Here is a 13423-nt window from a genome sequence, read left to right as displayed (position 1 = left end):
CCGCGGGGAGCAACGCCGTGTCGAGAGTTGTCTGTCTCCGATTGGCTCAAGGCGGAAGGCAGGCGGGCACTCGCTCCCGCGCGCCCCACGTTGCCTCGTCGCTTGCTGCTAGTTGGCTGGGAGACGCTTGGGCGCCCGCCTTCCCTGAGAGGGCGGCGTCCGCTGATTGGCGGCTGCGGCGGAGTTCGCTTCCGCGTCGCTCGGAGAGTGAGAGAAGGCAAGATGGCGGCTGCAGTGCGTGGAGCTCCCGGGATGCACCGGCGGAGGTCGATGGCAGCTTCTCTAGCGGCGGCGTTGGTGCTCCTATGCCTGGCGCGGGAGGCGGCGGCCGGGGGAGGCGGGACCCGCACGCTGGTGCTGCTGGAGAACATGAACCTGAAGGACACGCACTCGCTCTTCATGCGCAGCCTGGCAGGTCTGGCCCGGGAGCGGGGAGCGCTTTAGAGCAGACGGGGTGCGGAGGGGTGTTTGTGTGAGAGCCTTTTCCAGCGCCAGGGCAGCATTCCCTTCAAGGCAACCTCCCAGAAGGGACATGTCAGCGAGAGGTGTGTGTGTGTGTGTGTGAACACGTGGAATTCTTAGCTTTGGTCCGTGACTAATAATAATAATAATAATAATAATAATTTATTATTTATACCCCGCCCCCTGGCTGGGTTTCCCCAGCCGCTCTGTGCGGCTTCCAACAAAACACTAAAATACCATAACCTATTAAACATTAAAAGCTTTCCTAAACAGGGCTGGCTTCAGATGTCTTCTAAAAGTTTGGTAGTTATTTTTCTTTTTGACATCTGGTGGGAGGGCGTTCCACAGGGCGGGTGCCACTAACGGGAAGGCCCTCTGCCTAGTTCCCCGTAACTTCACCTCTTGTAGTGAGGGAACTGCCAGGAGGTCCTTAGTGTCAGTTCCCTGTAACTTACATTAAATGTTTATTACATTTATCAAGGATGGCGCACATGGTTCTCTTATTCCTCATTTCATCCCCACAACAATCCTGTGAGGTAGGTCAGGCTGAGAGACACTGACTGGGCCCCCCCAAGTGAGTTTAATGGCTGAGCTGGGGATTCAGAGCATCGCCTCTCCGAAGGTGCTTGTCCAGCACTCTGAATCATTACACACCAGGCTGTATGTATATGCACAGATTCTCACACACGCACCTCTCTCTCCTCCATTCAGGGGAGTGAGAGCTGTTATCAGAGTCCCAGCATACATTCCGGTGTGGCACAGTGAGTGTTAGACCGGGACCAGCACTCAAATCCCCACTGCCACTCAGCCATGAAACTCACTGCCTGACATTGGGCCAGTTGGTCACTCTTAGCAGAACCTACCTTGCAGGGGAATTAAGGGGATGAAAAGAGGAGGGGTGGAGCTGCGTATCCCAGTCTGAGCTCCTTGGTGAGTTATAAAAGCAAAAAAGAAATTAATAGAAAACATTCAAAGGAGGGTGCAGAGCTAATGTGGGATGTGGCCTTGAGGGAAGCCTGGTGGGCTACATCTGACTCTTCACCTCAGCTTTAGAGCAGGCATAGGCAAACTCCAGCCCTCTAGGTGTTTGGGACTACAATTCCCATCATCCCTGACCACTGGTCTTGTTAGCTAGGGATGATGGCAATTGTAGTCCCAAACATTTAGAGGGCTGGAGTTTGCCTAAGCCTGCTTTAGAGGGTTAGGAGTGGAAGGCAGTGTTGGTTGGTTGAAGCGTGAGTAGGACATGATTTGTTCTTATTCCCAGGCTTTTCCAAGTAATAACTTGGTTATTTAATAACATAACCCTCAAGCTCATTTTAGGCAGCTCAAGAGATTTTATGTTTTATGGTTTATAAATGCTTTTAGGATAAATGAACAGTTGGCGTGAATAATTCTGTGGGGCAGGTATTGGGCTTTTATTCCGCTTGCAAACAAGGGGAATAGAAGAGGCACTGTGAGGGTTGTTTCAGGCCAGCTAATATTACCCAGCAGAGGCAAAATGGGAATTTGGAACTCCCTGATTTGCCCGTTAGGCTTTTAGCAATGTCTAGTGGACCTAGAACTTTACTGGTTCCTGAATTTCTCTTTGTGCTTGGGAATATTACAAGTCCCTTATTTTCTCCTGCACTTCTAAATCTAGATAGGGGCTTTGATCTCACCTTCAGGACTGCAGATGACCCTGGGTTGTCTCTCATTAAATATGGAGAGTTCCTGTATGACAACCTGATTATCTTCTCTCCATCTGTAGAAGGTAAGACAGAAATGAAGCAATGTAGAGAAGTTTGCAGTGCAACCCTATGCTGTGTTTATTCAGAAGTGAAGACCACAAAGTTTGTTCGAGCTTTATTTCCTTGAACTGTTCAGTGCTTATTGTATAAATAATACTTGTGTGTCATTATTCTGTTTTGCTTTCTGCACCTGTTTTGCTTTTTTCTTATATTTCACCTGTTGAGTAGGTAATGGTCTTCATTTGGGGTTTTTTGGTTGGAGTTGGAAGGCATTTCTTTCTGTCACTCTTACGATAGGCGTAATAATAATAAAAAATTTTATTTATATCCCGCCGTCCCCAGCCGAAGCCGGGCTCAGGGTGGCTAACAACACTAAAGTAGTGCAACATTATAAAAACATTATAAAAATTAATTAAAATCAAATTTATGGCAATCATAAACTAAAGTTTTGTAAAGATTGCCAAAGGAGGGAGTCAGGCTGCGCCCTGACCAAATGCCTGGTGGAACAGCTCTGTCTTGCAGGGCCTGCGGAAAGATGTCAAGTCCTGCAGGGCCCTTGTCTCTTGTGACAGAGCGTTCCACCAGGTTGGAGCCGCAGCCGAAAAAGCCCTGGCTCTAGTTGAGGCCAGCCTAACCTCTCTGTGGCCTGGGACCTTCAAGATGTTTTTATTTGAAGACCGTAAGTTCCTCTGTGGGGCATACCAGGAGAGGCGGTCCCGTAGGTACGAGGGTCCTAGGCCGTATAGGGCTTTGAAGGTTAAAACCAGCACCTTAAACCTGATCCTGTACTCCACCGGGAGCCAGTGCAGCTGGTATAGCACCGGATGAATGTGATCTCGCAGCGAAGACCCCGTAAGGAGTCTCACTGCGGCATTCTGCACCCACTGGAGTTTTTGGGTCAGTCTCAAGGGCAGCCCCACGTAGAGCGATTTACAATAATCCAGTCTGGAGGTGACCGTCGCGTGGATCACAGTGGCTAGGTCAGGGCGAGAGAGGTAAGGAGCCAACTGCTTAGCTTGGCGGAGAAATATTGTAAAAGGTGAGGAAGAGTTGTTATTGGTTGAATACGTGGATAAATACAACAGCATGCTGCTATTTGCTAGAAAAACATTTATGTTTTTAAAAATGAGTTTTAGGGGTGGATGTTGGCAGCTGGAAGTCAGTCATTTGTGGTGTGCAGCCCTGAAGTCCAGCTGCTTCACCTACCTCTGTATGCACTGCAGATATTATCCCTCCTGTAAACTGCTCCTTGCAAATCTAGTTTTTGCTTTGACATGTTTAAACATCATTGGCCCTTCGTTTCAGATTTTGGAGGCAACATCAATGTGGAGACCATTGCTGCTTTCATCGATGGAGGGGGGAGCGTCCTTGTGGCCGCCAGTTCAGATATTGGTCAGTAAAATGAACTTTATCCAAGCCTTTGACTTGAAAGAGAGCTTCTCCCTACCCCCACCATGAATGGGGAACGTCTCGTTGATCAGCCATTTTTTGTAGTTCGGTTGAGCCGCCTGTGCCTAGAATTCCTTTGGCTACAGCAGTCCTGGAATTCTGGGTACCACTGTAAATTAAATAGGAAATACAGGACAAAGTACTCTTTCTAACCACCTTAAAGTGTGAATGCTAACTGTAAATGCCTTGAACCTTTTGCTATTTAGCTGGATAATTGACCTCCTAGGCCAAACTTTGCCAACCCAATACCCTCTAGGTGTTTTGGACTGGTATTGGTTGCTGTGCTGACTGGAGCTGATGGGAGTTGCAAAGGGAGGGCACAAGGTTGGCAGGAGCTGACTTACTACTTCTACCTGAGTGATGAATGAGTATAGATTTAAGAAACAACAAACCCAGGGTGCCTCAACTTCTTTACGGCTCTTCCATTAGCTCCTTTTCTCTCTATATAGCTATTATCTCAAAGGAAAGCAAAAGGGTCTGTTTCTGTCTGCTGTCATCTTTGAAGGTGGCATGATCCCCCCCCCCCCTTTGCATCTGTTTGGAAGCTGGTATCTTGAACAGAGTAGGGTCGCGGGTGGCGCTGTGGGTAAAACCTCAGTGCCTAGGGCTTGCCGATCGCATGGTCGGCGTTTCGAATCCCTGCGGCGGGGTGAGCTCCCGTCTTTCGGTCCCAGCTCCTGCCCACCTAGCAGTTTGAAAGCACCCCTAAAGTGCAAGTAGATAAATAGGTACCGCTTTCTAGCGGGAAGGTAAACGGCGTTTCCGTGTGCTGCGCTGGTGCTGGCAGAGCAGCTTCGTCACGCTGGCCACGTGACCTGGAAGTGTCTCCGGACAGCGCTGGCCCTCGGCCTCTTAAGTGAGATGGGCGCACAACCCTAGAGTCGGACACGACTGGCCCGTACGGGCAGGGGTACCTTTACCTTTTTTATCTTGAACAGAGTTAAGTAAACATTTGTGGCATCATAAAATAGAGCTCTGAGCACTTCCACCCTCTTTTTCTATGCATAGAACATTTTTCCGTGCTTGGAGAGTGATTTGTGTGCGTATCATCTAAGTAGATGCCAGGCTACTTGTGGCTTTAATTATAAACAGCTCCCCTTTTTCTAAACAAGTACAATGTTGACAATTCTTAGGCGATCCTCTTCGAGAGCTGGGAAGTGAATGTGGCATAGAATTTGATGAGGAGAAGACAGCTGTCATTGACCATCACAACTACGATGTCTCTGATCTGGGTCAGGTAAGCAGCAGGATGCAAAGTGCTGGGTAGACCGGCTTTCTTCTAGGCAGTAAATATTTAGTTGTTTTGAAACAATTGCTTGTGTTAGCCATTAAGCTCTTACAAAGGCTGCAGGTGGCAGACAGCATCTTAGAAAAGGCAACAGCCTCTTCACTTCCACAGAGGAGGGAAAGCTGTTTCCAGGATGGTGCTTGCTACAACATCTACATGTATATTTGAAAAACAAAGAACATATGCCAATTTACCAGTTAATTGATCAGACGAATCTACTTTCGGCCCCAATATGGAAATAGAATGCCAGCAGCCACTGGATACGTTCTGACTATCATATCTCAACTTTTGCGGCCTCTTCTCTTTCCGCCATTTGCAGTGAAATGAATGAAATGAGAAGAACTGCAGTTAACCATTTTTTCCTGTTTTATGGGGAACCTGGAAACTCTGGCTACCAGCGTCAGAACAAGCCAGTATCAAAAATATGGTTCAAACTATGGTTAAATATTCTGGCTAGTAACTGTAGATGTCCGACTCAGATGAAATGGGGAGCCACAGCTATATGGAGACTACAGTGGTGCCCCGCAAGACGAATGCCTTGCAAGACGGAAAACTCGCTAGACGAAAGAGTTTTCCGTTTTGGAGGTGCTTCGCAAAACGAATTTCCTTTGGGCTTGCTTCACAAGAAGAAAATGTATTGTGAGTTCCTGCGGGTTTTTCCCCCTTCCCCCCCTTTTTCTAAGCCGCTAAGCTGCTTATCCGCTTATCTGCTAAGCCGATAAGCCGCTAATAGCGCTAATCCGCTAATCCGTCAATGGGCTTGCTTCGGAAGACGGAAAAAACCGCTAGATGAAGAGACTCGCAGAACGGATTCTTTTTGTCTTGCGAGGCACCACTGTACTTGGTTGAATTGTGATGTGCCTGACGGGGCTGCCCTTGTAATGCAAATGCTTGTTCATATCTTGGTTGATGGTGCTGAGCTGTAACTATCCAAATATAGCCTTCCGTGTGTTGCAGAGAAAGTTGGAGAGGGCAGAAAGGCAGAGTTGGGGCTAGTGGGCAAAGGATTGTGGCTTCTTCTTCTAAGGCAAAGTGTTAGCCACATTGTCATTTGATGAAGCATTGGCTGAACCTGCCTGTAGAGTTGGCAGTCCCCAAAAGGTTTTAACTGCGGTCTCTTTGCAGCACACCCTCATCGTGGCAGATTCTGAGAACCTCCTGAAGGCTCCGACTATTGTGGGGAAGAAGCCTCTGAACCCCATCCTCTTTCGGGGAGTTGGGTGAGTCTCCTGCAACACGGGGGTTGTGTTTGGCCACAGGCTATAGGAGCTGGTGCTCTTGGCCAGTTTAGGAAAGAGTGAAGAGACTATGTCTTCACCTAGACAACAAGAAAATTTGGTAACTACTTTCCTACGCTCCCAGCTCATGGGGCTTTCTCCAGCCAAGTCATTCTCAGTAGACCCACTCAAATGAATTGGCCCAAGTTAGTCCTGTTGTCCATAAATTTCAATGGGGTTACTCTTATTAAGTAGGTCTAGCAGTGAATACCTCCCATGGTTTCTTTTCATCTTTCCTTCATTTTAAATCCTAAGCTTAAAGAGAAGAGCCTCCTTTCAAGGCAGTGTTGGGTCTTGCACCAAGTGCTTTCCATAAATACATTATTAATATTTGGGGGCTCCCACCTGGAGGGGCGCATGAGCATTTTGAACTGCGCCTTGGAAGGAAACTTCTCCCCTGCTGTCGGAAATCTTCACAATTAGTTTTTTCCCCCCTGCAGGATGGTGGCTGATCCTGACAACCCTTTGGTTCTAGATATCCTGACTGGCTCCTCAACCTCTTACTCCTTCTTTCCTGACAAACCCATCACACAGGTATGACGTGAAGGCGGGGGGGGGGGGGGCTTGCCTTTTTTTAAAAACCTGCTGACAAAAAGTACCTTGGTGCCAGGCTCCAATTGTGGACTGCAGGGGGCGCCAAAACAATGCTGTAGGACGGAGCACAGGACACCTGAAATTTGAGAGCCCAAATTGGTGGCAATTGGCATCCTCTCAGAAAAATGGTTCACCTGCACTGACCAGTCATTTTGCTCCCTTAGTACCCTCATGCTGTTGGGAAGAACACGCTCCTGATTGCGGGTCTCCAGGCCCGGAATAACGCCCGTGTTGTCTTCAGTGGTTCCCTGGATTTCTTCAGCGATGCCTTCTTCAACTCTGCTGTGCAGAAAGCTACCCCTGGCTCCCAAAGGTACAGTCGGGTTTCCACTCCATTTTTGTGTTCCAAATGATGCCCACCTTCTGTGTGCATGAGGAGGGACAGAGCCCATGTCCTTGGACAGAGACAATTCCATTTTATTTATTACTTCACTCCCCCCCCCCAAGTTGCTTAAAGTGGTATACATAGTTCTCCCCCTCCTCATTTAATCCTCACAACATCCCTGGGAGGTAGGAGGCAATGTCTGGCCCCAGGTCACCCGGTGAGCTTCGTGGTCAAGTGGGGGGATTTGAACCCTGGTCTCCCGTGTTAGGAAATTGACATCCTCAAAAGAGACATTGAGGGCGGTTTACATCGGTACATGAGAACGAGCCCTCAAGTAACCATTGGAACGCTATTGGAAATAGCTAACAGTTTCCTGCCAGTTAATCCAGAGTAGAGGATAAAGTCCATACAGCATGAAAGCATAAAAGCACCGGCAACCAGAAGATTAAACAGCTGCTGGAATCAGAAAGGTATTTTGTGAGGTGGCTAAAAGCCATCAGGTGTGGGGGGTGGGGGTGGGATGTGACGTAATCTGCATGCTACCGCTGAAAATGTCTCTCTCGTACCCCAGGCAGATGGGTCTATTACCAGGACACAGAGTGTAGTATCTGTAGGTCATGCAGGAAGATTCTCCACTTCATACCTGATGCAAGATCAGCCTTCTCCAACCTAGATACCCCCAGGTGTTTAGGTCTGCAGTTTTTTTGTCGTTGAAATTCTACTCTGTATTGATCCAGAGTAGATTCCAATGTATAGTTAGCAGAGTAAAAACTTAAATACATTGCAGGATTCCCAAAAAATAGACCAGAGGCATTTCATCCAGCAGAGCTTTACTGCTACTGAAGGCAAATGAGCTTAATGGTCACAAATCCAATACATTCAGGATTGGCACTGTCTATAAGAAATCCATTTGCAGCAGACTTAACTTAAACTTTACAATATCTTATAATAAGACTAAACCGTAACACTATGTACGGAACACCACACCAGAGCGAAAAGAGAGAGGGTGAAACTCAGGCTCCTTCTGGCCCTACTTTTATAGGCAGCGTGACCTTGACAGAAAGAGAGAACAGAACCAGTTTAAACCAGCTGTACTCGGCTTCCCGGAAGGAATAACCCAAACATCAGTAACCTCCTGCTTGCTTCTTTCACACAGGGAAGCTTCCAGAACCCTCTTGAATTAATTAGAATAGGAAAGATCTCTACACATCAGATCAATATTTTCTGTACTGTACTAAGAAATGCCAACTGACACCCACCACCCCAGCTAGGTTTGTAGTCCGAAACACCTGGAAGTCTCTAGGTTGGCAAAAGTCTATGCAGACCGTGCTTGATCTGCCGTGCAAATAACGCTGATTAATCTTTCTCTACTGGAGTTGAATTTCTGTGGCTATGCAACATCCCTTGAACAAATGTTAACTCTCATTCCTTGGCTTCCTCTTCTCAGGTACTCCCAGACGGGGAACTATGAGCTGGCCATGGCTTTGTCGCGCTGGGTGTTCAAGGAGGAAGGCGTCCTTCGCGTGGGAGAGGTGTCCCACCACCGGGTGGGGGAGATCACGCCCCCTAGTGCCTACACCGTCACAGACCTGGTGGTGAGATTTTTAAACCATCCTTTACAGCCACAGCTTAAGAGTTCCCTTCACAGTCTGCACATGCCTTTTTAGCCGGCCAATGACACTCGCTCCCCCCTCTATCTCAGGAATACAGTATCGTAATTGAGAAGCTCTCTGATGGGAAGTGGGTCCCCTTTGATGGCGATGATATCCAGCTCGAATTTGTCCGCATCGACCCGTTTGTGAGAACTTTCCTCAAGAGGAATGGTAAGCTGGTTCTGTTTTCTCAGTCGTGCATTATCAGCCCCTTGAAAATTTCAGAATTTCTGCTGTTCCCATTTGCCTGTATTCCTTCGTGTCCCCTCCACTGTGACCTGGGAGTGGGGGAGAGGTGAGACCACCTCTGTTCCCTTTTAGAAAAGATTCATTTCTGGCCCGAGGTGAGTAGCTTGTATGCAGGTTTGCAGTCTGTTATGACCCAGGCTTGCAGTATCCTAACATGTCCACGTTAACAAAAAGAAATTGTCATAGTGATGTTGGGTGGTGATGAGAAATTCCGATACGCATTGAGAGACCTGCCACCTATACTGTCTGAACCTACCCAGCTGCTAAGATCCTCAGGTTGAGCACCTTAACTCAGTCCCAAAAACATGTGAGGCACCGCTGGTGGTGACACAAGAAAGAAAAAGAAAAAGAGGGAAAGCCTTTTCAGTGACTGCTCCCTGATTGTGGAATTCCACCCCCCTCCAAGAGAGGTTAGACTGGCTCCCTCCTATTCTTCTGTCAGCATGCTGACACCTTATTGTTCAGACAGGCCTTTGAAAGATAAAGTGCAGATGGTGTTGATCAATGGGCTGCTGTCAGGGCGAACTGGATCTTAATTGCTGGTTCTAAATGTGTTTTGATATACAGTGGACGCTCGGGATATGAATGTGATCTGTGCGGGATGCACATTCGCAACCCGCAGCGGTGCATCTGTGCATGCGCAGGTTGCGATTTGGCGCATATGCGCAAAGCGCAATTTGGTGCTTCTGTGCATGCACGGCCGCCGAAACCCGGAAGTAACCTATTCCAGTACTTCTGGGTTTTGGCGGTCCACAACCCGAAAAAGCGCAAACTGAAGTGTCTGTAACTCGAGGTATGACTGTGTTTGAATTACTGTCTTATAACTAGATTGCTTTTCTTACTTTGCATTTCATAACTGTCAGGGACTCAAGAGCGGGAGCACAGGGAAGGGAGGAGATGGAGAGCGAGGGGGAGCAATCCGAGGGCAGCGTAGGAGAAGATGACAGTAGCCCGAGAGATTCCATGAGCCTCTCCAGCGAATCGGAAGATTCACAGAAGGGGCCCCGGTGGCCAGGGCAAGGGGGGGCCCAAGGGGGACAATCCAGAAACAAGGGGCCAGCGGGGACTCCCAGAGCAGCAGTTGGAGATCAGGACCAGCTTCCCCACCAGAGCGTAGTGGGGGGGAGGAGTCCCAGGTATCGGGGCCAGCGTATTCACCACCAGGGAGAGAAGATGAGTCAGGGTTGACCACGCCTACATCGGAGAGTCAGGCAACGGAGGGGAGGTCACGTCCAGCCAGCTTCCAGAAGGAAGGAAGCAGTGATAGAAGCAGTGTAACGGTCAGGAGGAGGATCACGGGGTTGGCGCGAGAGCCAAGTTCAAATGTACAGGAGCGCAGGACAGCAGAGAACGAGGATTGGGAACCAGGTCCTAAAGCCCGCAGGAGGCAGGGGGAGGAGTCAGGCGACTCAGCGTCAGAAGAGTCCAGAATGGTGAATGCCCCAGCGGGCAGGAGGACCCAGAGGAGGAGAGAGGAGAGGAAGAGGTGGAGCAGGGCTAGGATCTTAAACTGGTGTCAGAGGGGAGGAGATTCAGACGGAGCTTCGCCGGTCTAGGGTTTAAGACGTAGAGCTGCGCGCTGCGGCTTTGAAATGGAAACTGAACTTCAATAAAGACTTTTGTACATAACGACAGCCTGGCGTTGGTCCTCTGTGAGCTGGGACCTAGGGGCAGCTCTGACAATAACGTTGTAAGCTGCCTTGAATCCCAACTTGGGAGAAAGGTGGGGTATAAAGAAATAGAATAAAAATAACAGCAACTAGCTGCAACAGCCAATGAGAGGGATATGTGCAGAGAATTTTCGCTGGGGCTGAGAGTTGCAGCCAGTGCTAGTCCTACTCGAGGCGTGACCCACTTAGGTCCATGAGTTTCAGCAGGTGTGCTCTGAGCAGGGCTTGAATTTCCTACTTGGGAGGCGACCTCCAGTTCCCAACTGTATAATGGGCATAAATTCTACTGCATTAAGGGTAGTGTGGCCACCAGAGCCGCAGAAACTATTACGCTTCCAGGTCAGAATGACAGGAGTTAGGATAAGTTGTTGAAATGCACAGGGGAAGGAGGGGGGACTCCTTCGCTTTCTTTGCATGTTGACCGCAAGTTGGCCTGAGCCCCCCTGAAATGTGTTTGCCTCCTAGGAGGCAAGTACCGTGTCCAGTTCAAGCTGCCCGACGTCTATGGAGTCTTCCAGTTCAAAGTGGATTACAACCGGCTGGGCTACACCCACCTGTACTCCTCCACCCAGGTAAGAAGAGCCTTGGTCTGGGCAAGGAAGGAGCTTCTGGCCCAAGAGCCAGGTAGAAAGATACCATGGATGGTGTCTCCTGTAAATTTTGGGGTCCCCGATCTCTCAAGCTAGCTAACAGTAAAAAGACAAGCCCATTAGAAGATAATGGCTGGAAACCACAGAAGGGGAGAGTTGTTCTTGTGCTCAAATTGTGCTTGCTGGTTTCCCACCGGCATCTGGTCGGCCACTTGCAAGAACAGAATGCTGGACTAGATAGGGCACTGGCCTGATCCAGCAGGTGGTGGTTCTTATGTTAAATAGGCAACCCCAGCTGGCATGGCCAGTGGTTGCAGATTCCCCATCTCTGGCTCACAGTGCCTGGGCCGCCAAAGAGCTATCCTGACCCCTTTCCCTTCGGGAATGTGAGATGAGGGGCTCCCAGACAGGGCTCTCATTGGAGGAACTCAGTGAGCTGAGAATGATTCGGGGCAGTTTTGGCTTTTCATTGCAATTGCCCTTTGAGAGGGGCAGAATCACTCCCCAGTCCTCCTAACACCACAGGCCTTTAATGATTATGCTGCAGACCGCTCTGTGTGCTTTTAATAGAGGAGCTGGATACATTTATTAATTATAGTGATTAAATCTTTGGCTCAATAGTTGTTTTTCTCTCCTGGGTGTGTGCTTTGCAAGAAGCCTGTTTGTTGCCCGTAAGGTGGGAGACAGAACTCCCCACCTGTGCGTCTGGGTGGCTCCTGAGAAGCCGCCTCACACCTTGCTCTGCTATCTCCCGCCTTTGCCAGGTATCGGTGCGTCCCCTCCAGCACACGCAGTACGAGCGATTCATCCCCTCGGCGTACCCCTACTACGCCAGCGCCTTCTCCATGATGGTGGGCCTCTTCCTGTTTAGCATCGTGTTCCTCCACATGAAGGAGAAGGAGAAATCGGATTGAGGGTCTCCCAGCAGAAGGAGTAGGGAGCCCACCCCTCTTCCAAGGCGGTGGCCCCAAGCAGTGCAGGCGCTGAGTACACACAACATTTGGAGACTGGAAGTCCTCAGGATCGAGGGACCAGGGCCTGGTGGGTGGGGATCAGGATTTTGGGGGTGGGCAAGGGGAAGCAGATGCCTCTTGGAGGAAGAGAAGGAAGAGTGAGCAGCCCCTGAATGAACTCTTACAGAATCCACGTGTCAGTTCCTTTGTGGAGTCTCTCAAACATGCTTACTGCCACTGTGACTTGTTTCTGGTCTCCCAACAAAAGATTGCTGTACTTGAATTTTGTTTTCTGAAATAAAGCAGCCTCACCTTCCAGTGACAGTTGTTTTCTTGAAAATAATTTGGGAGCGGCCTTGATTCCCAACTTGGGGGGAAAGGTGGGAAATAAATAAATAAGAACAATTAGCTGCAACAGGCAATGAATGTGAAGACACATATGAGCAAAGAGGGGCAAGTGGCATCTTCTGGAATGTCTTTGCCATGGAGTACCTGAATAACCTAAAGAAACTTGCTCAGTGATGAGATAGAGCACACATTTTTTTTGAAGGGGGCAGAACCAGAAGTAGCTTCTGAATCCTGAAAATGCACGACTCTGCAATTTTTCAGTCTGGGTGTTTTATGTAATATTTTGATTTAAATATAAAGCAGAGTTTTGAACAAATGCAATCTAACTACATTTGGAGCAACTGTGCTTCTCAACAGTAAGAAAAGGTCACCCTCGCCAACAGCCAGCCAGCCTGGGACAAACTGACCAGCACTGGATATCTGCTGCTCAGTTTGCAGCAGAGACTGAAGGCTCCAGGGAGGAGGGTGGCGGCAGCAGCACCTGCTGCAGGAAGAAGCCTTGAGTTACACCTGGATAGTACTGGGAGAGGGAGCGGGTGGCGCTGTGGTCTAAACCACAGAGCCTCTTGGGCTTGCTGATCACAAGGTCAGCGGTTCAAATCTGCGTGATGGGGTGAGTTCCCGTTGCTCTATCCCAGCTTCTGCCAGCCTAGCAGTTCGAAAGCACATCAGTGCAAGTAGATAAATAGGTACTGCAGCGGTGGGAAGGTAAACGGTGTTTTTGTGCGCTCTGGCTTCCGTCACGGTGTCCTGTGTTGCACCAGAAGCGGTTTAGTCCTGTTGGCCACATGACCCAGAAAGCTGTCTGCGGACAAACACCGGCTCCCTCAGCCTGA

General features: G+C 49.1%; 1 protein-coding gene across 1 annotated transcript; it reads left to right on the top strand.

The window, feature by feature from the left end:
• The first annotated feature begins 39 nt into the window (after positions 1-39).
• DDOST (dolichyl-diphosphooligosaccharide--protein glycosyltransferase non-catalytic subunit) lies at positions 40-12557 on the top strand. The gene is made up of 11 exons (XM_083750263.1): positions 40-415; positions 2105-2215; positions 3498-3584; positions 4775-4878; positions 6055-6149; positions 6647-6740; positions 6965-7113; positions 8573-8720; positions 8828-8948; positions 11162-11268; positions 12051-12557. The coding sequence occupies exons 1-11, from the start codon at positions 223-225 to the stop codon at positions 12198-12200; spliced, it is 1359 nt and encodes a 452-aa protein (XP_083606389.1). The 5' UTR covers positions 40-222; the 3' UTR covers positions 12201-12557.
• The last annotated feature ends 866 nt before the right edge of the window (positions 12558-13423 follow it).

The sequence above is a fragment of the Podarcis gaigeae genome (genome assembly GCF_964106915.1).
Source record: "Podarcis gaigeae genome assembly, chromosome: 8".
In the NCBI taxonomy this organism is placed as follows: domain Eukaryota; kingdom Metazoa; phylum Chordata; class Lepidosauria; order Squamata; family Lacertidae; genus Podarcis; species Podarcis gaigeae.
This window is presented reverse-complemented; position numbering and strand designations above follow the sequence as displayed.